The sequence below is a fragment of the Bos taurus genome, chromosome 24, assembly GCF_002263795.3.
Source record: "Bos taurus isolate L1 Dominette 01449 registration number 42190680 breed Hereford chromosome 24, ARS-UCD2.0, whole genome shotgun sequence".
In the NCBI taxonomy this organism is placed as follows: Eukaryota; Metazoa; Chordata; class Mammalia; order Artiodactyla; family Bovidae; genus Bos; species Bos taurus.
In genome coordinates, this window is record NC_037351.1 from 29,851,852 (window position 1) to 29,877,591 (window position 25,740).

The following is a 25,740-nucleotide window of genomic DNA, read 5'->3' on the forward strand; positions in this document are numbered from 1 at the left end:
ATTACTAAATCAAGTGCACTGCTGATACCTTATCCCAGGAAACTCATGATACTACAACTCAATATATTGTTTATATGTATTTTTTAATCATTCTAAAGATAGAATAGCATATTAAAAACCTTTTTAAATTTTTGTTTACTTTTATATTTTTTCTTTTACATTTTATTAAAGTATAGTTAATCTACAATGTATTAGTTTCAGATGTACAACAAAGTAATTCAGTTTAAATATATATAATATATATATTCCTTTTCAGATTCTTTTCCCTTATAAAGTTATTACTAGAATAGCATTAATTGACATAACTATAAACTGGTATATTTTAGCACAAATGAAATTTGATGAAAGAATAATTATGCAAACAAGCACTGATAGAATCTTTCTTTCAATTTAGGTTAGAGAAACAATATTATATATGAATTACACTGATAGGAAGTTTTTTAAATGGAGCAGAAGAGCAGGACCAGAGAGCTAAGCTTACCATTCTATGTATAAGCTTCATCATTCTTAAGTATTTGTTCAAATTTTATCAACATACTTTGAAAGGAATATTTTTGAAAAACAAGACAGTATGCTATCTACAGTCTGTGAGGTCTCGAAGAGTCAGACACAACTGAAGCAACTTAGCACACATGCACGGACTGTAGCCCCCAGGCGCCTCTGTCCATGGGATTTCCCAGGCAAGAATGCTGGAGTGGGTTGCCATTTCCTCCTCCAGGGGATCTTCCTGACATGGAATCGAACCCATGTCTCCTGCTGCTCTCTTGCATTGACAGCCAGATTCTTTACCACTGTGCCACCTGGGAAGTGGGAAGCCTACGTATTATATGGTTATAATATGTTTTTTTAAAAGAGGAATTGGACCAGTGTAATCTAGAAAGCAAAAAGTCTGAATAGCCATATAATTACCATCTTGCGGTTCCCTCAACTTGTTCTCAGAATGAGTTGAGATTCACTTCTCCCCAGAGATGACTAAACCAGAAGAAATATTCTATATTACATTGAGCAACTTCATCTGGCAGAAAAGGTCGTCCTTCTTGATTATCAGGATGAAAAATTGTTGGCTCAAGGGAACCCTCAAGATTTCTTTCTTAGAGCTCTTCACTATAGAATTAACTTCCAGTATCTCTGGATGATATAAAAATATCCATAGGATCTCATCCCTCAAAAAGCTTTTGTCCTTTTATCCTAGACTTCAGTTCATTTACTCTTTCAAGCTTCACAGCCCAAGTTATCCAAGAGTGGGCCATTGGATATTCCATACCAGAAGATGTACATGGTGTTTCTATCCCAGCTATCAATTTTATGCACAGATCTATCCCATGTACTCAGAAATTTTAAACAGAAACTATAATTGTGTATCAACACCTTGGTAGATTATGGAGTAGAATGCAAAGAATCCAAGGAAATTTTCTTCCTTGAAATGAATTTGTGACAATACCGTTTCTGTTGTTTATGTTCTGGTGTTTTGGCCATGAGGCATGTGGGGATCTTAGGTCCTCAGCCAGGGATCAAACCCTCACCCCTTGCACTGGAAGGCAAAGTCTTAACCACTGGACTGCCAGGGAAATCCCAAGATGAATATTTTCCATCTCCGCCTACCCTAGCAGTCCCAGCTCGATTTCTCTGAGGCAGAAGGTATAGGCACAAAGCTGTCTTTTCTGTGGCAAAGTTTAAAGGTAATGCCAAGTTTCTTAATATGTGATATCAAGCCCGCCACCACTTGAGTAGCCTAGAAACACAGGGATGTCATATTCTATATCATGACCCTCTCCCTTCCCATGATTTTCTTGGCTAGCAATAAAATATCAGAGACTTTGAGGTATGTCAATGTAGAAAGTTTCTTAAAATGTCTTTGCAGGTGATGGTAATATGTGCATTTCCTGTCTCTTCTTTTCTAGGATGGGAACCTGTAAATTACTTGCGATCTACACCCAGAATCAGTGAGTAAACTCTCCATAATGTTTGGGTCTCAGGTAGTTTTAGACAAGCAAAGCAAAAGCGTTAGTCAGTCAATTGTGTCCAACTCTTTGCGACCCTATGAACTGTACCTGACCAGGCTCTTCTGTCCATGGAATTCTCTAGGCAAAAATACTGGAGTGGGTTGCCATTCCCTTCTTCAGGGGATCTTCCCTACCCAGGGATCGAACCCAGGTCTCCCACATTGCAGACAGTTTCTTTACCATCTGGGCCACCAGGGAAGCCCCAAAGCCACAATAACTGAAAACCCTGTAGCGTCACTTTTAAATACCTGTTCTGATGATCCATCACCAGAAAGCACAGCCTAGGTGGCATTTGAGTTTTATAAAGTCTTGGAGGATAGGGGAGAAAAGCAAGCAAACCATGATCCTTGCCCTCAATAAATTTACAGAGGAAATCATAGACTTTGAAGATATATTCCAGTTATATCTAGCTTAATGAATAATTAATATCCACCTTATTTGAAAAAGTTCACATTTTACCTATTTTTATTTTATAACACTTCCCTGGGACATTGGACTATATTCTTTATTTTCCAGAAATGTCTTCCTCTAAGAATTCAGTAAAACCTTCTTCATTCAGGTATTTTGATTATACAGTTTTTGACAGTTTGACCCAGACCAAGATGAAATTTACTTATGAATTGTCAGCATGGAATGGGCTTGATACAAGAAACAGAGAAAACAGCTGTAACCTATTTTAAAAGAATAATTGTTTTCATGGTTTTGGCACATACGGTGGTCTTTAGGCAAAAAGATTCAGCTGTAAAACAAGGATGCATGTCATTTAGTGGCTTTCTCCTTAGACAGGCGTTATTGGCAGATTAGAGTATTGAAAGTAATAAAAGTGCATTGCTTTCAATAAATCTGACTTCTGTAGTTCAGGATCACGTCCCCTTTTTCTTCCCACCTCCCCAAACTCAGTATTCTAGTCTACTGAAATGTACTGTGTGTTATATATGGACATAAATGTTTGTTAGTAGAAGAGGATCAATTCTTATTATCTTATTTTTGAAACTGACAGATATACATTTTAATTTTTTGAATGCCTATCTGTAACATTGATCACCTGGATGACAGTCATGTATTTATTTTTACAAGAAAAATGATGTAGCATTCCCTTTTATTTTCTGTGATTTTATACCAAAGGAATTTTTTTTTAATTTAAAACCGTATTTTCACAAAGCAAGAAAGACAAATTCCCAAGATGATAGTGAAGATTTAGGGGGAGAAAAAAATAACCCCCAAATCATATCATGCCCTCCTTGTGGCATGTTGAAAAGTCAGAGCAGTAACCAAATCACCATTCATTCCTTCATACAACAAACACTTAGCCAAGGGCCGTGCTTATTGCTTCAAGGTGTGTAGAGATTAATAAAACTGTCTTCTTGTCTACACTGTGCTGGCAGCCCGTAAGCTGAAGCAGAGATGGAGACAGTTTTCCCATGTGATAAGTGATGTGTTATCCTTATAAGCAGAGTGTTTAGGGAACACTGAGATGATACCATTAAATCTGACTAAAAAATTAGGGAAATATTCATAGCAGGTATAACACTGGAGCTCATTCTTTAAACATAAATTCAATGTCTACAAGTAGAGAAAAGGACATTTCAAATCAGTGTGAGCAACATATGGAAATAGAGAATATGTGGATTGCTTAAGAAAAACAGCAGACATGTTTGAGGTGGAGAGCTGAGGAGGTGGGGAACAATATATGGTCTATTGAATGGTATATTGCTAAGATATGCCCTTCCTTAGAGGTTGGAAACACCAGCTGGAGCTCACAGAAAGATTTGAGAGTTGTCTGTAGAAAGCTGAAATGTAGAGAAATGGGAATAGATTAAACTGTGGACAGTTGAGAGAACTTTCAGGAATAGGCTTCTCCTTCTTAGAGGAGAGAAGGGGAGATAAATAAATAAATAAACGTTTGAAGGTGTATACAAAGAGCTTCGAGGGAGTTAACGTCTGAGAGCTTCAGTCTCCTTTCCGTTTTGCTGTTGGATGAGTGTGGAATGCCTATTAGAAAGGCACAAGTTTGAATCCCTGCTCCAGAATCTGTGAGTCATGTAACACGGGCAGATCACATAACCCACGTACATTTCAGTGTTGGCTTCACTTACTGAGCTCTCGTCTATAAAATGAGGATAACAGTACACAGCTTATATGGATTGTTGCGATTATTGAAGACAAGCTTGTACAACATATTCATACAAAGGTGCTCTATACATGAGAGCTGCGAGATGATTGTCATCTGTGAATAGGAGCTTGTCTCCAGGGGGACAGGAAAAAACAGAATGAGGAATGAAGATTGGAAAGGGACATGTGCAAGTGTTTCCTTTAATGTTTATTTATTTTTGACTGTGCTGGGTCTTCATTGCTACACTTGGGTTTTCTCTAGATTCAGAGAGCAGGAGGTTACTCCTTTGTGGTACGTGGGCTACTCATTGTGGTGGTTTCTCTTGTTTTGGAGCACAGGATCTGGGGTGTGTGGGCTTCAGTAGCTGTGATGCATGGACTCAGTAGTCGAGGTTCTCGGGCTCCAGGGCACAGACTCTGGAGTTGTGGCACATGGGCGGGCTTAGTTGTCCTGAAGCATGTGGGATCTTCCTGGACCAGAGATCAAACCAGTGTCCCCTCCATTGCAAGGTGGATTCTCAATCACGGGACCACCAGGGAAGCCCTGTGAAAGTGGTTTTTAAGCAGCATTAAGAACCCTTTATGAAAGCATGATTTTGCAAGTACAGTCATATTTATGTGTCCCAGAGCAGCCAATAGGGATGTTTCAATGGCCTGAGTCGGGGAAGGTCAAAGCAAGCACTGTGTCATTGAGAGAACAATTGAGAACGTTGATGAGTTCCAATCTGAGAAGCTTGGAGACTGATATTCCAGGACCTGTTCTCCAGCCTCTACCCTGAGTTGGCAGAAGACTGTGTTTTCTAAGGGTCAGCTGCCTGTGAGCCTATGGCTCTGATCATTATCAAGGAAGAGAGCTGAGTTGCCAAAGAGGCCAAGGTTGTCTACTCTCCTACCAGCTAAGCTCCAGACATAGTTGTCTGCTCAGAGACCCGCCAGACCCTTGCCCGCCTCTCCTACCCTCTCACTGACCACCCTTGGCTCACAGTCCCTACCCCAGCCTCTCTTCCACTTGAGTTTTCATTTTTCCCTAGCACACGAGACAATGAGAAACATTTCTATCTCCCCTGGAATAGAACAGTGGCATTTGAACCAAGTAAAAAAGAGCCCATCTGCATGTTTCTTGTCCCTCAGGTCATCAGCACCCCTTCTAGACCTTAAAACAGGATTCACTGGGTACAGCAGGCAGGGCCACACTTCCTCTCCCATACCCGGAAGTTGGTTATCCTACCAGCCAAGAGGATGATGTCTGGTGTCCTCTTAAATTCTTAGTTAGCACTGGGGACCCCAAGAAAGAATTGCCAAGACCTACCTTGACAGTTAACTTCCCTCGGAGAGAGATTTGAATGGCTGGAGAATGTCCTTCATATGCCAAATGGAAGTAATAAAGAAACTATAGGCTGTACTCACTCATATGGACTACTATTTAATTAATGGGACCTACACTCCTCCATGGGGAATTTGGTTCCTTCATGCAGTGAGTGAATATATTCAAGAAGAATATACTAATTCAAGGTGCTAGTATGTGTAAAATAGATAACTAGTGGGAACCTGTTGTATAATACAGGGAGCTCTGCTTCGTGCTCTGTGATGACCTAGAGGGATGGGATGGAGTGGAGAGGGGGGGGAGAGGTCCAGCACAGAGGGGATATATGTATGTGTGCTTCCTTGCTAAGTCACTTCAGTCATGTCCGGCTCTTTGTGACCCCATGGACTATAGCCCGCCAGGTTCCTCTGTCCATGGATTTCCCAGGCAAGAATACCGGAGTGGGTTGCAAATGCCCTTCTCCAGGGGATCTTTCCTACCCAGGGATCAAACACGCATCTCTTATGTCTCCTGAATTCTCAGACAGGTTCTTTGCCACTAGTGCCACCTGGGAAGCACTATATCCCAGGCTATATGTGTACATACAGCTGAATCACTTCATTGTATGGAAGAAACTAACATAACATCGTAAAACAAACTGTATCCCAATTACATATATATATATATGTACATATATATGCATGTGTGTATATAAATATATATATATAAAACAGATTGGTTCCAAATCAGGAAAGGAGTATGTCAAGGCTGTATATTGTCACTCTGCTTATTTAACCTATGTACTGAATACATCATGCAAAATACTGGGCTGGATGAAGCATAAGCTGGAATCAAGATTGCCGGGAGAAATATCAGTAACCTTAGATATATAGATGACACCACTCTTATGGCAGAAAGTTAAGAAGACCTAAACAGCCTCTTGATGAAAGTGAAAGAAGAGAGTGAAAAAGTTGACTTAAAGCTCAGCATTCAGAAAACGAAGATCATGGCATCTGGTCCCATCACTTCACGGCAAATAGATGGGGAAACAGTGGAAACAGTGATGGACTTTATTTTTTGGGCTCCAAGATCACTGCAGATGGTGACTGCAGCCATGAAATTAAAAGACGCTTGCTCCTTGGAAGAAAAGCTATGACCAACCTAGAGTGCATATTAAAAAGCAGAGGACATTACTCTGCCAACAAAAGTCCATCTAGTCACAGCTATGGTTTTTCCAGTATGGATGTGAGAGTTGGACTATAAAGAAAGCCGAGCACCAAAGAATTGATGCTTTGGAACTGTGGTTTTGGAGAAGACTCTTGATAGTCCCTTAGACTGCAAGGAGATGAAACCAGTCAGTTCTAAAGGAAATCAGTCCTGAATATTCATTGGAAGGACTGATGCTGAAGCTGAAACTGGAGTTTCAGTACTTTGAAACTCCAGTTGGTGATGGACAGGGAAGCCTGAGGTGCTGCAGTCCATGGGGTCGCAAAGAATCAGACACAACTGAGCAACTGAACTGAACTGAACTGAACTGATGTATATATATAAGCACCTTCAGTTCAGTTCAGTTCAGTCGCTCAGTCATGTCTGACTCTTTGCAACCCCATGAATTGCAGCACCCCAAGCCTTCCTGTCCATCACCAACTCCTGGAGCTCACCCAAACTCATGTCCATAGAGTCGGTGATGCCATCCAGCCATCTCATCCTCTGTCATCCCCTTCTCCTCCTGCCCCCAATCCCTCCCAGCATCAGAGTCTTTTCCAATGAGTCAACTCTTCGCATGAGGTGGCCAAAGTACTGGAGTTTCAGCTTTAGCATCATTCCTTCCAAAGAACACCCAGGGCTGATCTCCTTCAGAATGGCCTGGTTGGATCTCCTTGCAGTCCAAGGGACTCTCAAGAGTCTTCTCCAACACCACAGTTTAAAAGCATCAATTCTTCGGCGCTCAGCCTTCTTCACAGTCCAACTCTCACATCCATACATGACCACAGGAAAAACCATAGCCTTCACTAGATGGACCTTTGTTGACAAAGTAATGTCTCTGCTTTTGAATATGCTATCTAGGTTGGTCATAACTTTCCTTCCAAGGAGTAAGCGTCTTTTAATTTCATGGCTGCAGTCACCATCTGCAGTGATTTTGGAGCCCAAAAAAATAGTCTGACCACTGTTTCCACTGTTTCCCCATCTATTTCCCATGAAGCGATGGGACCGGATGCCATGATCTTCATTTTCTGAATGTTGAGCTTTAAGCCAACTTTTTCACTCTCCTCTTTCACTTTCATCAAGAGGCTTTTTAGTTCTTCACTTTCTGCCATAAGGGTGGTGTTCATGTGCATATCTGAGGTTATTGATATTTCTCCCGGCAATCTTGATTCCAGCTTGTGCTTCTTCCAGCCCAGCGTTTCTCATGAATAATAATTGAAACATTAGGAAAACCCTGTCAAATTCAGACAAAACTCTGCATTTCTGTGAAAATACAGCTGCTGAGACTCTTGAGAGTGTGGGTAACCTCAAAGCTCTTTCTTCTCGCTCAGACTTGGTTCCCAAAGCCCACCCTCCTGTGACTGCCAACAGGGAGTCACCTAGAATTCACTTCGAAGTACTTTGCTTCCTATACGTTCCTTCCAGTCAGTTGCAGTCACCTATGGATAGATAGATGGTTCTAGATCACATAACATCCTCACCCCCCCCCCACAGCCCTTCCCTACGGGGCAAGAGCCATGCTGAAGTGTAGCCCATCTCTACCTCCTCGAGAGTAGGAAGCCCCATATAACTCTTCTGATTGGATTTCAGGCTGGGATTTTCCCACTTGACACAAACACACATCAGCCCTTTCTGGAATGTGCTTTAATCACCTGGTGCCATGTCAACCAGACCAATGTGCCCTCTACAACTGCCAATTATTCCTTCCTGGTTTGTATGCAAGCAGATCTGCTAGAGAGAGCAACTCACCTTTCATTTTAAACAAACACAACAGAATACCACTTATAAGATGAGCAAATCACAGGGAATACAGTCAGTAACATTATAATAATCTTATATGGTGCTCAATTTATAAGAATTTGTATTACCGTATTGTACACCTGAAACTAATACTGTAAGTCAACTATATAGCGATGAAAAATTAAATTAAAATTTTAAACACATACACAGGCATCTCTATTATTTATGTCTTTTGCTCTAACTACATCTTGCTTCTGTTTCTTCCTCTAGCCAGCATGTCTCCCATTTCTGGGTTCTTTGTTTATTTTTCCCTTTATATTTCATCTCTACACTTGATACATCTCACAGGTTTTAGTAACTCTTGGGAGACAGTCTTTTCTTTTATGTCCGACTTGGAAGAACCCAAAACTCAGGTCCATTCAGTGGCAAGCTCAAAATTAGGACTGTGTGTGCCACAGCTCTTCATTTCTATGTTTGCTTGGTTGTTTGCTTCGTTGTTCTTCAAAACTCCTTTGCTGCGTAATGAAATGCTAGTTCAGTGTGGAGCAACCCCATGACTCTTTGCCAGCAAGAATATGGTTCAGATTGTAGCATCACAGATTTAGGGGTCTGGAGAAAATGTTCAAGGCAGAGTCTAAACTTGAATCTTCTTACTCTGAACCCTCTACTTCCTTGGACTTCCATTTATAGAAACTGGAGGAGAAAAAAGTGATTTCCTTCTATTTCATGAGTGGGAGTAGTAATTCCAAATCCTTTCTTAGGGACGTTGAACTGAGAAGTGTTCCTTGGATTTTCATAAGGAGAATCTCTGGGCAGGGTTTATGTCCCAGGCAGAGGGTACCCACCTTCATGGGTGATGCCCTTTCCATGCTGCTAGCATTACCTCTTGCCGAGGTCCAGCCCTGGCTCCCCTCCTAGGACAGAGGGCTGCCCTTGTGGAAGGGCTGCAGTGAAGTGCGACTTTAAAGGAAGAGTTGCTCCTGGTGCCCCTGCAGGTGCCCATGTAGAGTCAGCGCACACATCTGCTCACGTTCTAGAGCTGCATTCTGTTGGTGCATTCTCCTACGCAGTTCCGGAAGGGACTCCTGCTTCTGTTTACCCACCGTTCTCGGGTTCACCTGACTCCCAGAGAGGAAGGCACAGCTCGGATGCATGAGCACTGCAGAATGTAGAGATACGGCTTTCCTACAAGTGGGAATCCATCCCCAACCCTGGGCATGGCTCAGGGCATTTTTCAGGGCACATAATGCTGTGTCCTCTGTGCTCAGCTTCTCTGGGGAACCAGGAGAATTGAGAAGGTGCCATGATATGAGAGGGGCTTCCCTGGTGGCTCAGATGGTAAAGAATCTGCCTGCAATGCAGGAGACCCAGGTTCGATCCCTGAGTTGGAAAGATCACCCTAGAGAAGGGAATGGCTACCCACTCCAGTATTCTTGCTTGGAGAATTCCATGGACAGAAGAGCCTGGTCAGGTACAGTCCATGGGTCGCAGAGAGTCAGAGACGACTGAGCAACTGACACACCACACATGATGTTAGAATCAAGGCCAGGGTTACTATGCAGGTTAGAGTGTAAAGGGGGCAGTTACCCATATTGTAAGTGTCCCTACCAAGCCCTTCACTTGCATGTGCCTTGGGGGACATGCTTGCCATTGTCAGCCAGAACATTCTTTTCTGTAAATCCAGGATTACCGAACCTGACAGGAAGGGATAGTTAGAGACTTTTCTACAGGCTTCCTCAGCTTAGCTGAGCATTAAGCCTTACAAATCTTATAAGAATTGATGAGCACGGTGATATATATAAAAAATGCAACATAAACCTTCAGATTCATGGCGTAACCATCTCAACTGAAAAGCCTTTATGCTTCAGGATTTTAAAAAATTACCCTTTGCCAGCCTTGCCTATGCTCAGACAGACTCCAGTATTCGAACAGCTTGCAAATTCTACACAAATGGATGCTGCTTTGTCCACATCCATCAGAAGAGTGGCGTTCTTGGGGGTCTTTTTCTCTTGTGGGAGAAGGGGGTGGACAGACATTATTATTCTCATATGGGAATGATTAACCAAAGAAAAGTGGCAGCCCACAGTTAATTTAGCTGTTCTTTTAAATGTTTTTTCTGGTACCTGAATTTCATGAACATATTCTTTTAATAAGCTGATCTGTTTTTCCCCTTCTCATTGAGGTGCAAAGTAATCTAGAGGGTCAAGGTTTCCAATCTTTTTCTCTTGCATTAAAATGATCTGTCATTTCCATTGTGGCTACACCCAAAAGTCAATTTTTGGTCTCTTTAAAGTGCCCTATAGAATAATTCAGTGGTGAGAGGATGAAATTGTTCTCAAAGTGTAACTGCTCCCCTTGCTGGTATATTGTAGCAATGACATTCACCTTTAAAAATGTAATCCTGGTTCAGAGCAAGGGTTTTTTTTTTTTCTCTTGGTACTTCTCTATGTTTTTGAACTTCACAACAAATTGAGGCTTAATCTAATGAAACTGGATAAGTTACTATAGTCATCATACATTATAAACCAGTTATGTAAAATTCAATAAAATAAGAATTTTCTTAATATTTCTCATGCCTGGAAAATAAGCAAATACTCTGAATGATGTTTAGTGTTAATGTTGTTTTAAATAAAAGAATCTTTTAATTTTTTAGTACAATTTATATACAATAAAATACACAGGTAATTGTCTGACTCAGTGAGTTTTGATAGTTGTAAACAGGCTTCCCTGATAGCTCAGTTGGTAAAGAATCAGCCTGCAATGTAGGAAACCCCTATTTGATTCCTGGGTCTGGAAGATCTGCTAGAGAAGGGATAGGCTACCACTCCAGTATTCTTGCTGTGTGCACAGTCATGTCCAACTCTTTGCAACTCCACAGACTGTAGCCCACCAGGCTCCTTGGTCCATGGGATTCTCCAGGCAAGAATACTGGAGTGGGTTGCCATTTCCTTTCCAGGGGATCTTCCCGACCCAGGGATCGAAATGCGTCTCTTATGTCTCCTGCACTGGCCAGAAGATTCTTTACCACGGCGCCACCACCAGAGAAGCCCAATTTAATTCACAGCAGAGGTAGAATTAGTAAGAATGTATTAAATACCTAAAGGCAAATCACTGAACTTGGGCCTCTCTGAGATCTGATGTTGGATAAACGGGAGTCATGTTACTGAAAAAGGACAAGAAGTCAGATTGGGAGATTGATGGAGGGATATGGGGTGCCGACAAAACATTGTCTGTGAAAGTGAGTCGCAGGCAGTTAGAATAGCAGGGGACCAGCGGGCCAGGGGGCAGACTCAGGGGTCCAGGCTGGGGACCTACTGCACACGTGGGCAAGGAGGGAGCTGAGACCCCAGGAGAGGTCTCTGGGGCAGAAGCCAAGCTGAAAAGAAGTGAGAAGACTGACAGCCCAGTGAAGAAGGGATTTCTAAAGCACAGGAGACCTGGACCCAGAACCAGCTAAACTAGCCAGAGAGCACGGTTAATGCTTTTTAGTGTCCTAAGAAATCTTTGTTTACCTTAAGGTTGTGAACATAGTCTGCTCTTACTCAAAAAGTGATGATAGCAACTTTAAACATTGAGAATAATAATAAGGACATTTTGTAGGCAAACAAAGAGGCATGTTTATAATAACTGAAACACAGGGCTATCTCTGTACTTTTATAAATTTATGACTACTTGTTAATTTTCAAGTATCTCCTTGATGTATCCTCTTTTTCTCTAACAAACAGAAAGTAAGTCTTGGTGTTTTGAGAATTGTTAGAAATGAAGGACTAGGAAAGAAATCTCAATGTGAGGTTTGAATGTCCTGTGTATGATAATGACTTTAGATAATGATCTTTAGAGTACAAGTGATTTTATAGCATTATTCACTGTCCTTGAGCAATGACTTTAACTCCAAGGAGCCCAACCATGCTATTCCTATTCTTTATCCTTATCTCTGGAGAAGAAGGATGATAGCAAATTATCAGACTTTCCAAATAATATCATTTATCTATACATTGATTAAAATACACAAAATTTGTAATATTTTAAATACATGCAATATATTATGAAAAATATACAAATTTAAACAGGAAGCTCTGGTAGCTCAGTAGTAAAGAATCTACCTGCCAATGCAAGAGATAAGGGTTTGATCCTTAGGTTAGGAAGATTCCCCTGAAGAAGAAAATGGCAACCCACTCCAGGAGTCTTGCCTGGGAAATCCCATGGATGGATGACCCTGGTGGGCTATAGCCATGGGGTCATGAAGAGATGGGACTGAGCAACTAACACACACACACACACACGTACACGTGCTAGATGTTGGATACGCTGTGGTGAATAAGCAGACCAGGTACCCACCTCTTGGTGCTTCTTACCTGAATGAGAAGAGTCAAGTAAACAGGTATTGTTTAAAATTTTTGTTAGATGCTCTGCAGATATTACAGGGCACCACCAATAAAAGTAACAGGGAGAACCACCTGTAGGGAAGGCCTTCCTGAGCAGGTGACATCTAACCAGAGACTTGGTTGACAGGGATCCAGCCACGTGGGGAAGAACAGTCTTACGGAGCCAAGCCACTCAGGTGACAGCCTTAGGCAGGTAAGAGCCATGTAATCCAGGCTAGGGTAGGGGCAGTGAGCAGAAGAGAGAGACAGGGTAAGACCAGCAGCAAGGTCATGGAAAGGCTTCTTTTGACTACGGTCAGGAGTTAAGTTGACAAAGACTGTTCTACCTTACAGCTGAAGCCCACGTTCCTCACAAAAGGAACATGGGGTATTCATAGCTAGAATAAGGGATTATTAATTATATTACTGTTGTTTGGAGTCTCTGAAGAGTCTCAGCTTATATTGATAAGTGATGACTGATGGCATGTGGCCTGGGATAAGGGGATCACTCACTGGTGTCTGTTGAACAGAATTCTCAGGACAGGAGGTCCATAGACACATGGAGCAGAGAGGGACATGCTGACCAAGGGGATTTAAACTTAGAACCCACATCAGGGCCATGAGGTGCCTTGCACAGACATAGTGAAGAAGTAGGGAGAAGGTCAGGGTCCCAGCATTAGGGTGAGGCAAAGTCAGGAATTAATGTCCAGAAGTTAGGATGAGACCATGTGTGGGACACCACATTTCCCATACACCAGCCAGGTATAGATCATTCTCAAGCAGGTAATGTGGATTGAACGGCAAGAAACCAGAAGCAGGAAATTCCACTAAATGAAGTTTCAAAAAATTTGTGTACATTGTGCTGAGTCGTAAAGGAAAGGAAGACAGGAATCCAAGAATTGTTGTGCAGAGACCTCTCTCCATTGTCAGGTTTGCTGTGGGGTAGCGGAGCTCCTATGTGACTCTCTCCACCATTTGAAGTTATTTCCTGCCTCTGGGAAGTGTAGATAAAATATGATTTGCCAGCATGTACCTTTCCCAATAGAGTCTTCTAGAGAGGCAGGGCTGCAGCTGGAAGCTACAACGTGGCTCTAGGCAGGCAGATGAATGATCTGGTTGCAGGGTCAAGGCCAGCATCCTCTCCCTGCCTCTGTGCCCTGACCTGGTCCAGCAGAGTCCCCCTCTCCTCTTCTCTGATAAGCGTCCCCCTTACCCTCTCCCATGGGTGCATGCACACTCCCTACACTGACATGCACACAACTCCTTCTCTGGTGATTGTTTAAACTTGGAAGAATATAAGATAATGTTTCCTCATATTGAGGAGACCGGAACCCTCAGAAAGAAAGGTGTCAGAATGACTAAACATGGGGTGTTTGTGGAGGGTCGACTGTACTATGCTGTTTTATATAACAGATTTGGGCATTCTCAGACTTTAGTATCTATTTCAGGGCCCCTATTCCATAGGGATGCTGAAACCAGTTCCCTCCTGTGTACCAAGGAACAACTGTAGCAGGGTTATGAGCTTGCAAAAAAGCCTGAATGTAACAGTTACAAAAATGTTTTAGCAGGAAAGTCAAGGAATTTTAACACCTTTTTTGTTGTTGTTGAGCTTTAGTTGTAAGGGCTTCCCTGGTGGCTCAAATGGTAAAGAATCTCCCTGCAATACAGGAGACCTGGATTTGATCCCTGGGTTGGGAAGATCCCTTGGAGAAGCGAATGGCTACCCACTCCAGTATTCTTGCATGGAGAACCCTTTGGACAGAGGAGCCTGGCTGCAGTCTATGGGGTCACAAAGAGTGGTTCACAATTGAGCAACTAACACTTTCACTTTCACTTCAGTATCTGCAAATGACAATAAATAAAACTGAGTTTGAGAGAGAAGCTCAGATGGAAATAAATATTCCGGAACAGTTAACTTCAGAGATGGGAGACAAAAGACTTGACATAGAGATAAACAACCAAAGGATGAAGGAAAGAGTCCTTGGTGACATGCACAGTGGGGGCTGATAAAGCAATAAACCAAAAGATGAAAAAAAGAGAGATACTAAAAGAACGGTGAAAACTGGAAAAGCAAATAGGAAGAGTATGGCAGAAATAAAGATTTAAAACAGGAGAAGATCCCCTCTGGTCTTCATAATATGTGTGCAGAAAATAGTTTTCAATCACTGTTCAGTATAGTTGTTTTTTTTTATTATTGTTTAGGAAATGAGCTGTATTTCTTACATTAATACTCTAGTTCTTGATTCACTGCTCTTGAAATCCAGAAGTGAATCTATAGATAAGCTCAGTTGTTTCATAACAATTGTTTGAGGGCTGTTTTACAACACTAAATATATTTTTGTTGAGTTGGTTGCAAAATGGTTTATTTCAACAGATCTGTGATTCTTTGAAAGGTTTTCCATTCACTGTATTAGATATTTTTTCATACCTCCTAGGGCTAAATTTGGCTGGTTGATATTGCTGTGGAATTGGAATATGGGAACATAGACCTAATTTCCTCATTTGACTTTTAAATTAGTTTTGTGTGTGTTAACTAAAATTGAAAGTGTTTCAATTATGAATAATGCCAAGATGAATGGGTGCACTCCATTGACTTTAATGAAGTGTACATGTTCTTGCATATTTGTGAATGATGGCATGGTAGCACAGTTCTTGAATCTTAGTATTTAATATTTGCTGCACTTACATATTTCATTTATGATACTGCTTACTGCAGTCACAGCTTTTTACTTTTATGAACACACTTGAACTTAAAATTTTTGTTTCATCAACTTTTCCAAGGGATTGATATTACCAAGGGTGTGCTTTTTTACATAAAAGCAAAAGTTGACAACCAATTTGATAAATTTGAATTAGCTAACATTTGCTCCATGACTGTTATTTGAAGGCTCTGTGCCAAGAGATTAACTTTCAAAGAATAAATGTGTCATTTAGATAATTGAAACTTTAAAGTGAAAGTTTTAGTCTTTAGTGATCATAACAAAATGTGTATAAGTTAAATATCAGACAACACTTGCTGGTAATATATTCAAATGAGAGGAGCAACTAGAGAAATTCAGAATAATGATGTCAGTTGCATAGTACTGTAAGGATGATTACTAATTTTTTAAACCAAACTCTTTCTTGAGTTAAATCTTTAGTGGCTGTTGGAAGAGTGAAATAGTCTCAGATACTTACAAATATATTTAAATTTCATGTCTTATATCCAGGGCTTCAAGCTCAAGCTGTGGTTTTCTTGTCTGAATACTTTGCTAATTTTTTCATGCCAAACAAGAAATCAAATTATAAAAGTATATTTAAGTTAACAACTGTTCATACAATATTAGAAGGATAAACAGCTTAATAATTTATGAATGTATTAACATTGTGTGTTAAAGAGCTTTGAGATGAACAGTGGTTTCAGCATATGTAACATGTACTGAAAATTAGCTATTGCACAGACTTGGCAAGTGTTCCTGGTAGCTCAGCTGATAAAGAATCCGCCTGCAATGCAGGAGACCCCAGTTCAATTCCTGGGTTAGGAAGATCCACTGGAGAGGGATAGGCTACCGACTCCAATATTCTTGGGCTTCCCTAGTGGCTCAGCTGGTAAAGAATCCACCTGCAATGCAGGAGACCTGGGTTCGATCCCTGTGCTGGGAAGATCCCCTGGAGAAGGGACTGGCTACCCACTCCAATATTCTGACTTGGAGAATTCCATGGACTGTATAGTCTATGGGGTCACAGAGAGTCAGACACGACTGAGTGACTTTCACTTCACTTCACATGCTGCACATATTCATGGAATGAGAAATTATGAACACCATTTCACTTGCTGTTATTGGATACATCACATGTGTCATATAAGCCTTTACTAGTCGAATCATACAGTCCATTATTTCATAAACAGTGTTTAAATGACCTTTCCCAAGATGATACAATAAGTAAAAGAATTTGATCTACAGCTAAGACTCCCCTATCCTAGCCTTGATGGAGGAGTACTACAGGGGTAACATCTATACTACAGGACTAGCCTAACATTTTGCACACTGGAGTTTCCATGGGCATGTGGTCTAATTTAATTTCAAGTTTCATAGTCTATAATTCTTTGACAAACAGCCACAGGCTACAATTCCCTGCCTTTCCCATATCAGATGCTTGGAAACCACCTGTTTCTCGATTAATTGGTGACCTTGAACAAGGACATGTAGGTAAAAGATGGGTACTGCTTAGTTCTATTTCATTTTTCCCACCATCAACCTTCCTCCTTTGGCGTTGAGACTGATGCTGTCTCCTGTTCCCTCCCTTGGGCGTTACAAGCCTTTGGACTCTAGAATCTGATAGAACAGGGCTCAAGCTCCAGTCCATTGTAGGACCTCGGGCAGGTTGTTTGACCTCTCCAAACCTCATTTTCTCTATAAAATAATGGTGTGTAAAGAGTTGTGGGTGGTTAATTTTGGAGCAGGGGGACAAAGTATTTTGTTTTGTTTCATGGATGTTTTGACCATTCTAATTTCTTGTAGGGAAGTATTTAAAGATACACGTGTAAAACATGTTTCTAAGAATGCTACTTGGGCACCTGACTGAGAACAGTGTTATTTCAGTGAATGATGTGCTGTAGAAGAGGAATTACCTTTCCTGTCTTCAGCCTACAGATAGTAGGTGCGGATTTAGAATAAAACTTGTGGCTGTGGGACCCCAAACCCCACCCTCCCCCCATTCCACGTGCCCTGAGTTTGTGCCTGCAGAACATAAGGAAACGTCTCTCTTAAATGACACTTACAATTACTGAAAGTCAAGTCCCATTCATACATGGTCAATAACTACTTTAGTCAAGTGCACAAGGAGAAAGGGATGTCTTTCTTCATATGCCACTAAAACAATACTAGCCTGGAAGAGGACAGATAAAATGAGAAAAACATTATAGACCATGAAAGGTGACATCACTTAAATCCCTGGGCTAAAAGCCAAGGATACTAGGTCCTGCTTTCAGCTGTCAACTATCATTTTGTGATGATGGATAAATTTACTTCATGTGAAAAGAAAAGAGTATATTCGGGCATGTTATAAATAAAATTAATTATCAAATATGATATAATTATGTTTAAGTAAAGAAACAAGCAAATTTGATAGAAATATCTGCAACATCTAAGACATATAAGCCTGCACAGAAATCTGAGGTTAAAGGGTGATATAAATGAAAACAATAAAAGTGTTACCTTGTTACTTTCTGACTTAATTTAGAACCTATACTTTCGGGTTTCACCTTGAAGGCTTCTGATCTAAATATGTATTTCTGAGGCAACCCAAAGTAAGTTACCATGGATTTGATTCTACCAAAGGCAAAAAGAAAGGAAAAGGAAAACATAAAAGAGATGAGAAAACACTTTTTCACAATTCAATAACGTGAAAAAACTTCAGAAGTTGCTTTCGGAAGATACGTATCTAAAAGTATTTGATGGTACCCTTTTCAACAGAGCCACGGAATAATAACAGCTTATTTTACTTAATTTAATTTTCCACTCCATTACTCCCCAAAGTACAGGACCAAGTGAAAGAATCCCCTCACAGATTGCACGCCACGTGTCAGAATTTATTACCATACTCACTGGCATTATTTCACCCGTTTTTCTGTAATATTTCCATTCTAAACTGAAGGAAGGGAAATAATATTAAAACCTAGATCTTAGAGTGATGGTGACTTGGAAACCTCCATTAATCCAAAGATCATTTTGCTACTGAAGGATCCTGAACAGCAAATTCAAATTACCTAGTGTTCATTAAGCAATAATGCATGCAGAGTACCACGCTAGAGTCTGTGGGCAAAGAAAAAGATGAACCCATCTCAGAAGGGTTTATGTGAACTAACATCCTAGGTTTCAGATCTGTACCCTGTTCACAGATGACCAAGGTCATCAGTTCCAGGAATGGCCTCTTGGGGCTCCAAGTTAAACCATTGTAAGTTTCTCATCCGTAACATGGAGTGCAATCCAAGCCAGAGAGGAGATAAAATGGTCTCTAAGATCCTTTTCAACACACACATGCAAGTTGCAGGAGAATGCTGAACCAACAGGGGGTCCTTTCTTCACCTGATATTTGGAGCAAAAACCTACCTCACATGTAGGAGCATATTTCTGTGTGACAGAGAGGAGCACAGAAAGAGAGGGAGAGAGTGCTTGCAAGTGATTCCCTGGGTCTCCAATTTAGAGTTTCAGTATTTTTGACAAAGTGAAAAAAGAAAACAAAGGGAAAAATCCCAGAACCTGCCATAGCTCTATGTCTCAAGATTGAAAGGCCATTGAAGATGGACTCTCTTCATGGGCATGAAAGTTACAATTAGAAATACCAGTATTACGGACTCCTTCCTGCAAGTTCAGCACCATGCTGGGAGTCAAGTGGACTCCCTGCTCTCTACAGGAGTAAGAGAGCAAGGAAGGGAGGTAGGGAAGGAAGCAAATAGAGGAGAATGGGTCTGGGGAAGTTGAACAAAGGTATGACTGCTGGCCAGTCGAGGAGCTTGTTTCACAGCATTTTTTTGCAGTTATTTTCACTTTTGGCAATTAAGTGTTTCCACCTAAAACTTTGAAACTTCTGATCAAAATGCACCTTTCGAAGCCATATTATTTATTAAGTTGTGAGTTCAATTCGGTTTAGTTGCTCAGTCATGTCTGACCCTTTGTGACCCCATGGACTGCAGCACCCCAGGTGTCCCTGTCCATCACCAACTCTTGGAGCTTGCTCAAATTCATGTCCATCGAGTTGGTGATGCTATCCAACCATCTCATCCTCTGTTGACCCCTTCTCTCCTGCCTTCAATCTTTCCCAGCATCAGGGACTTTTCTAATGAGTCAGTTCTTCACATCAGATGCTTCAACATCAGTCCTTCCAGTGAATGTTCAGGACTGATTTCCTTTAGGATTCACTGGTTGGATCTCCTTGCAGTCCAAGGGACTCCCAAGAGTCTTCTCCAACACCACAGTTCAAAAGCATCAATTCTTCAGCACTCAGCTTTCTTCATAGTCCAGCTCTCACATTCTACATGACTACTGGAAAAACAGTAGCTTTTACTAGACAGATCTTTGTCAGAAAAGTTATGTCTCTGCTTTTTAATATGCTGTCTATGTTGGTCATAGATTTTCTTCCAAGGAGCAAATGTCTTTTAATTTCATGGCTGCAGTGATTTTGGAGCCCAAAAAATAAAGTCTCCCACTGGTTCCATTGTTTCCCCACCTATTTGCCATGAAGTGATGGGACCGAATACCATGATCTTAGCTTTTTGAATGTTAATTTTAAGCCAACTTTTTCACTCTCGTCTTTCACTTTCATCAAGAAGCTCTTTAGTTATTCTTCGCTTCCTGCCATAAGGGTGGTGTCATCTGTATATCTGAGGTTATTGATATTTCTCCCAGCAATCTTGACTCCAGCTTGTGCTTCATTCAGCCTGGCATTTCACATGATGTACTCAGCATATAAGTTAAATAAGCAGGGTAATAATATATACCCTTGATGTACTCCTTTCCCAATTTGGAACCAGTCTGTTGTTCCAGGTCCAGTTCTAACTGTTGCTTCCTGACATGCACACAGATTTCTCAAGACGCAGGTCAGGTGGTCTGGTATTTCCATCTCTTGAAGAGTTTTCCACAGTTCGTTGTGATCCACACAGTCAAAGGCTTTGGCGTAGTCAGTAAAGCAGAAATAAATGTTTTTCTGGAACTCTCTTGCTTTTTTGATGATCCAATGGATGTTGGCAATTTGATCTCTGGTTCCTCTCCTTTTTCTAAATCCAGCTCGAACATCTAGAAGTTCACAGTTCACTTACTGTTGAAGCCTGGCTTGGAGAATTTTGAGCATTACTTTGCTAGCATGTGAGATGAGTGCAATTGTGCAGTAGTTTGAACATTCTTTGGCATTGCCTTTCTTTGGGACTGGAAAATTGACCTGTTCCAGTCCTGCGGCCACTGCTGAGTTTTCCAGATTTGCTGGCATATAATAGTGCAGCGCTTTCACAGTATCATCTTTTAGGATTTGAAATAGCTCAACCGGAATTCCGTCACCTCCACTAGCTTTGTTCGTAGTGATGGTTCCTAAGGCCCACTTGACTTCACATTCCAGGATGTCTGGCTCTAGGTGAGTGATCACACCATCATGGTTATCTGGGTCATGAAGATCTTTTTTGTATAGTTCTTCCATGTATTCTTGCCACCTCTTCTTAATTTCTTCAGCTTCTGTTAGGTCCATACCATTTCTGTCCTTTATTGTGCTCATCTTTGCATGAAATATTCCCTTGGTATATCTAATTTTCTTGAAGAGATCTCTAGTCTTTCCTGTTCTATCATTTTCCTCTATTTCTTTGCACTGATCATTGAGGAAGGCTTTATCTCTCCCTGCTATTCTTTGGAACTCTGCATTCAAATCAGTATATCTTTCCTTTTCTCCTTTGCCTTTAGCTTCTCCTCTTTTCTCAGCTATTTGTAAGGCCTCCTCGGACAACCATTTTGCCTTTTTACATTTCTTTTTCTTGGGGATGATCTTGATCACTGCCTCCTGTACAGTGACATGAACCTCCGTCTATAGTTTTTCAGGCACTCTATCAGATTGAATCTATTTGTCACTTCCACTGTATAATCATACGTGATTTGATATAGGTTATCCCTAAATGGTCTAGTGGTTTTCCCTACTTTCTTCAATTTAAGCCTGAATTTGGCAATAAGGAGTTCATGATCTGAGCCACAGTCAGCTCCCATCTTGTTTTTGCTGAATGTATAGAGCTTCTCTATCTTTGGTTGCAAAGAATATAATCAATCTGATTTTGGTATTGACCGTCTGGTGATGGTTATTAAGTTGTGGAGAATCACAATCACCAAAAGAACTAGAGATTGGTCTTAATGTAGCATGTTTAAGAGGGAAAGTGTAAGTGGGGCATGGTGCTTTACAATTTCTCTCTATATTGAGGCTTCCCAGGTGACTCAATGGTAAAGAATCCTCTCGCAATGCAGGAGACACAGATCCCTGGGTTGTGAAGATCCCCTGGAGAGGGAAATGGCAGTCCACTCTGGTATTCTTGCCTGGGAAATCCCATGGACAGTGGAACTTGGCAGTCTACAGTCCATGGGGTTGCAAAAGAGTCATACACAACTTAAGCGACTAAACAACATTTGATATTCTCCAGCTTCCAACCGATTCACTGTTGTTAAAACTACTTAAAAGGACTCCTTGACCATTCCGAATTATTTCTCTAGCTAGGTCATTCTCTGAAATAACCTCCTCTGGTTTGAAACTTCACACACTGCTTCCCCCCCCCCCCCACCAGCCCCATCTTCCAAATCACTCCTTGTCACTGCAGGACCTGGCTTTGTGTTTCAGAGAAGTCAGAGGCTACCCACTGAGAAGTAGCTCAGATATGTATGCAAAATCTGTCAGCCAGTTTGCTTTTTTCCCATCTGCTTCTCCTCGTGTTACGATGGGGGAAGGAGGAAGTGGATGCACCTGCATCAAGGTGAGTCCCAACCTTTGCTCCGGTCCTCTCTGTATTGTCCTCCCGTAAACCTCCCTGAATGAGTGACTCCTTTTCTCCTGAATCTTCAGGCTCTTCCTCTCTATGGCTGCTCGTTTTCAGTATTCACAATGCTCTAGTTTCTCCTTTAAAAAAGAAAAGAAGGTCTTTTCCAAATCCTGTGCCCTCTTCCGACTTCCCTCCTCCAGGGGATCTTCCTGACCCAGGGACTGAACCCATGTCTCTTGCGTCTCTTGCATTGGCACGTGCGTTCTTTACCGCCAGTGCCATCTGGGAAGCCCCTCTTCCACCTGACCTGTCTTCATCTTACTGCTTTCTCCTTGAAAAAAAAAAAAAAAAAGGCTTTTCCTTCTCCTTCTCTGCTCTTCTTCCATCCCTTTGAGGATCTGTTTTCTTCCACCTGAATTTTACACACTAGATTTTTCTTCGCTTGCCTGCAGATCCACTTGGCTTTTCAGCCTCTCCCCTTTCCCTAGTGATTTCTTTCCCTGTTATAAGCCAGCCTCTCTGCTCTACTTGTCTTCAGAACCTCAGAGACATCTAACCCTCTGACTATGGGGTGCTATTGTTCTATCTCCCTCAAACCTGCCCCTCCTCCAACATCCCCCATCTCAGTAAATGTCACCCAGTTGCTCCCGCGGAAAATGTGGGACTTAACGCTTGGCCTCTTCTTCAGCTCTCATACTCGGTTCCTATCAGTGTTACCTGCAGAATGGATATGGTGCTGTCTTGTTCTGGGCTTCTTCACTTGCCATCTCACTGACTCTGGAAACAGCTCCCTAACTTCTCTCCCCATGTCCGGTCAGGCTCCTCTCTCTCCCATTGTCCACGTCACAGCCAGAATGAATTTTACCAAATGCAGATCTGAGTGTGTCCCTCCATAGGTTGAAATGCCTCAGAGGCTTCCCAGTGTCCTTAGAAAAAAAAAGCACAGCCTTCTACATGATCCTGTGCTATCTACCCTTTTCCTACAGACCCATCTCCCTACTTCCTATTACCCACTTCTGACAGTCCCTCTCTTGCACTGAGCTTCTCTTAGCAGCTTCATCACAAAAGCTCCTTCCTGACCATGTGCTGTTCTCATTTTTTTTTTTAACTTCTATTGGAGTATAGTTGCTTTACAATGCAGTGTTAGCTTCTGCTATACAGCAAAATGGACCTACTATGTGTATGCATATATCCCCTCTTTTTTTAATTTCCTTCCCATTTAGGTCATCCCAGAGCACTGAGTAGAGGTCCATGTGCTGTACAGTAGATTCGCATTATGTTATCTGTTATGTACATAGTGGTGTTTGTATGCCAGTCCCAGTCTCCCAATGCATCCCACCCACCTCCCTTTCCTCCTTGGTGTCCATAGGCTTGTTCTCTCACGTGCTGCCTTTATCCCTGAAATTCTCTACCCTCCTCATCCCAGCCATCCCTGCCCATCTCCACACTTCACCTTGGGGCTCAGATAAAATCCTCTGGGAAATTCTGTCATCCCCCAAGTCCTCTTGACTAGACTTGCTGTCCCTGCTCTTTCCTGTCCTCTATTCCCTTTTATCAGATACCACAATTGTAATTTCATGATTATCTGGATAATTCTGTGCTATATCTTCCCCACCAGACTGTATTCATCCCTGAACCTTCATCAGCTAGCGTGGATTCTAATACACGGAAGGTCTTAATGAATGAATGATGCACCTTCTCTTTTTCTTTCTCTCTTGTGAAATCTACTTCCCAGTCACTCCAAGTTTACATGCGATAGGTTTTCCATCTTAAAAGGAAAATCTGCATAAAATATAGAACAATTTTGATTCTATTTTGGTGCTAGTCTTAACCCATTTTCTTGAAGGCTATAAGCTCTCTGCTTTTTTCTCCTTTTTTTTTTTTTTTACAGTATTTGACTGTAGTTCATGATGAATTTTTTATTATTTATTGGAGTGCAGTTGATTTACAATATTGTGTTAGTGTCTGCTGTACAGCAAAGTGAATCAGTTATACAGAAACATATATCCACTCTTTTTTGATTCTTTTTCCCATATAGACCATTACAGAGTGTTGGGCAGATTCTCTGCTTTTTTCTAAATTACAAAGAGGAATTAAGAGAGCAATAAGCAATACAGGAGGAATTTAAATCCATGAATCCATTGCATTATTCTTACACTGAATATCAAAGGGCTTTACTTCCATTTGGTTGGAGACTCAGTAGCTCACAGGAGTCAGTACCAACTGTTACAGTGCGCGCTTCACCAGGCTACATCTCTCTGAAGTGGATGAGTTTTGCTGGCCCGTGTTTTCCTTTTCACAGATGTGGTGCAGATTGAGAAGTTTATGTGCAGTGTTACAAATGTGAACTTTGACCTCATTCATCTTCTACTTTTCTAAGTTCTATTTTAAACTTAGTTGTAAGTAAATGGCTACCCACTTCAGTATTCTTGCCTGGAGAATCCCATGGACAGAGGAGCCTGTGGGCTACAGTCCATGGGGTCACAAAGAGTCAGACATGATGAAGCGACTAAGCACAATAGAAAAGTGAAGTCGCTCCATCGTGTCCGACTCTTTGCAACCCCAGGGACTATGGCCTGCCAGGCTCCTCCATCCATGGGATTCTCCAGGCAGGAATACTGGAGTTGCAGCCATTAAAAAGAATACATTTGAATCAGTTCTAATGAGGTGGATGAAACTGGAGCCTATTATACAGAGTGAAGTAAGCCAGAAAGAAAAACACCAATACAGTATACTAACACATATATATGGAATTTAGAAAGATGGTAACAATAATCCTGTGTACAAGACAGCAAAAGAGACACTGATGTGTAGATCAGTCTTATGGACTCTGTGGGAGAGGGAGAGGGTGGGGAGATTTGGGACACTGGCATTGAAACATGTATAATATCATGTATGAAACGAGTCGCCGGTCCAGGTTCGATGCACGATACTGGATGCTTGGGGCTGGTGCACTGGGACGACCCAGAGGGAGGGTATGGGGAGGGAGGAGAGAGGAGGGTTCAGGATGGGGAACACGTGTATACCTGTGGCAGATTCATTTCGATATTTGGCAAAACTAATACAATATTGTAAAGTTTAAAAATAAAATAAAAGAATACTGGAGTTGGTTGCCATTTCCTTCTCCAAGCACAATAGAAAGTATATCTCAATAACCTAGATACCTCTAACATAGTTGAACTTTGACATTTCTGGTTCTGATTCTCCTGGCTTTATGAGGTTAATAACTCCCAAAATAAATAGATATATAGGTACATTATCCTGATTTAAATTTTACAGTAACAATGGATTCTTTTGCATGGCCTTGGCCTTTTATATTATCACTTTCTTATTTAGTAGTTTCCATGTACAAGATATGTAAACATGTATAGCCAGTATTCTGTAGTTAATAAAGTAAAAATTTATAAAAGTAGTTTTCTTTTTTAAATTAGCACCCTATTTAAGGTAAATCAAATACAGCATCAATGTATGACTAAATCGAAGGATTGCTTAGCTGTTGAGGAGCATCCAAGAAGAATTTGAATCCACCAA

The 25,740-nt window shown here is 41.3% G+C and overlaps 1 protein-coding gene across 6 annotated transcripts in view; it reads left to right on the plus strand.

Annotated features, from left to right (window-relative positions):
* CHST9 (carbohydrate sulfotransferase 9) overlaps nucleotides 1-25,740 on the plus strand; it is a 284,326-nt gene that overhangs the window by 163,039 nt on the left and 95,547 nt on the right. For 5 of the 6 annotated variants that reach the window (XM_005224066.5, NM_001075879.1, XM_059880826.1 and 2 more), the window contains one exon: nucleotides 1,902-1,943. The exons of the other annotated variant lie outside the window; for it this stretch is intronic. In XM_005224066.5, the coding sequence (XP_005224123.1) occupies nucleotides 1,902-1,943 (42 nt within the window). The remainder of the gene's footprint in view (nucleotides 1-1,901; nucleotides 1,944-25,740) is intronic. 6 annotated transcript variants of the gene reach the window in all.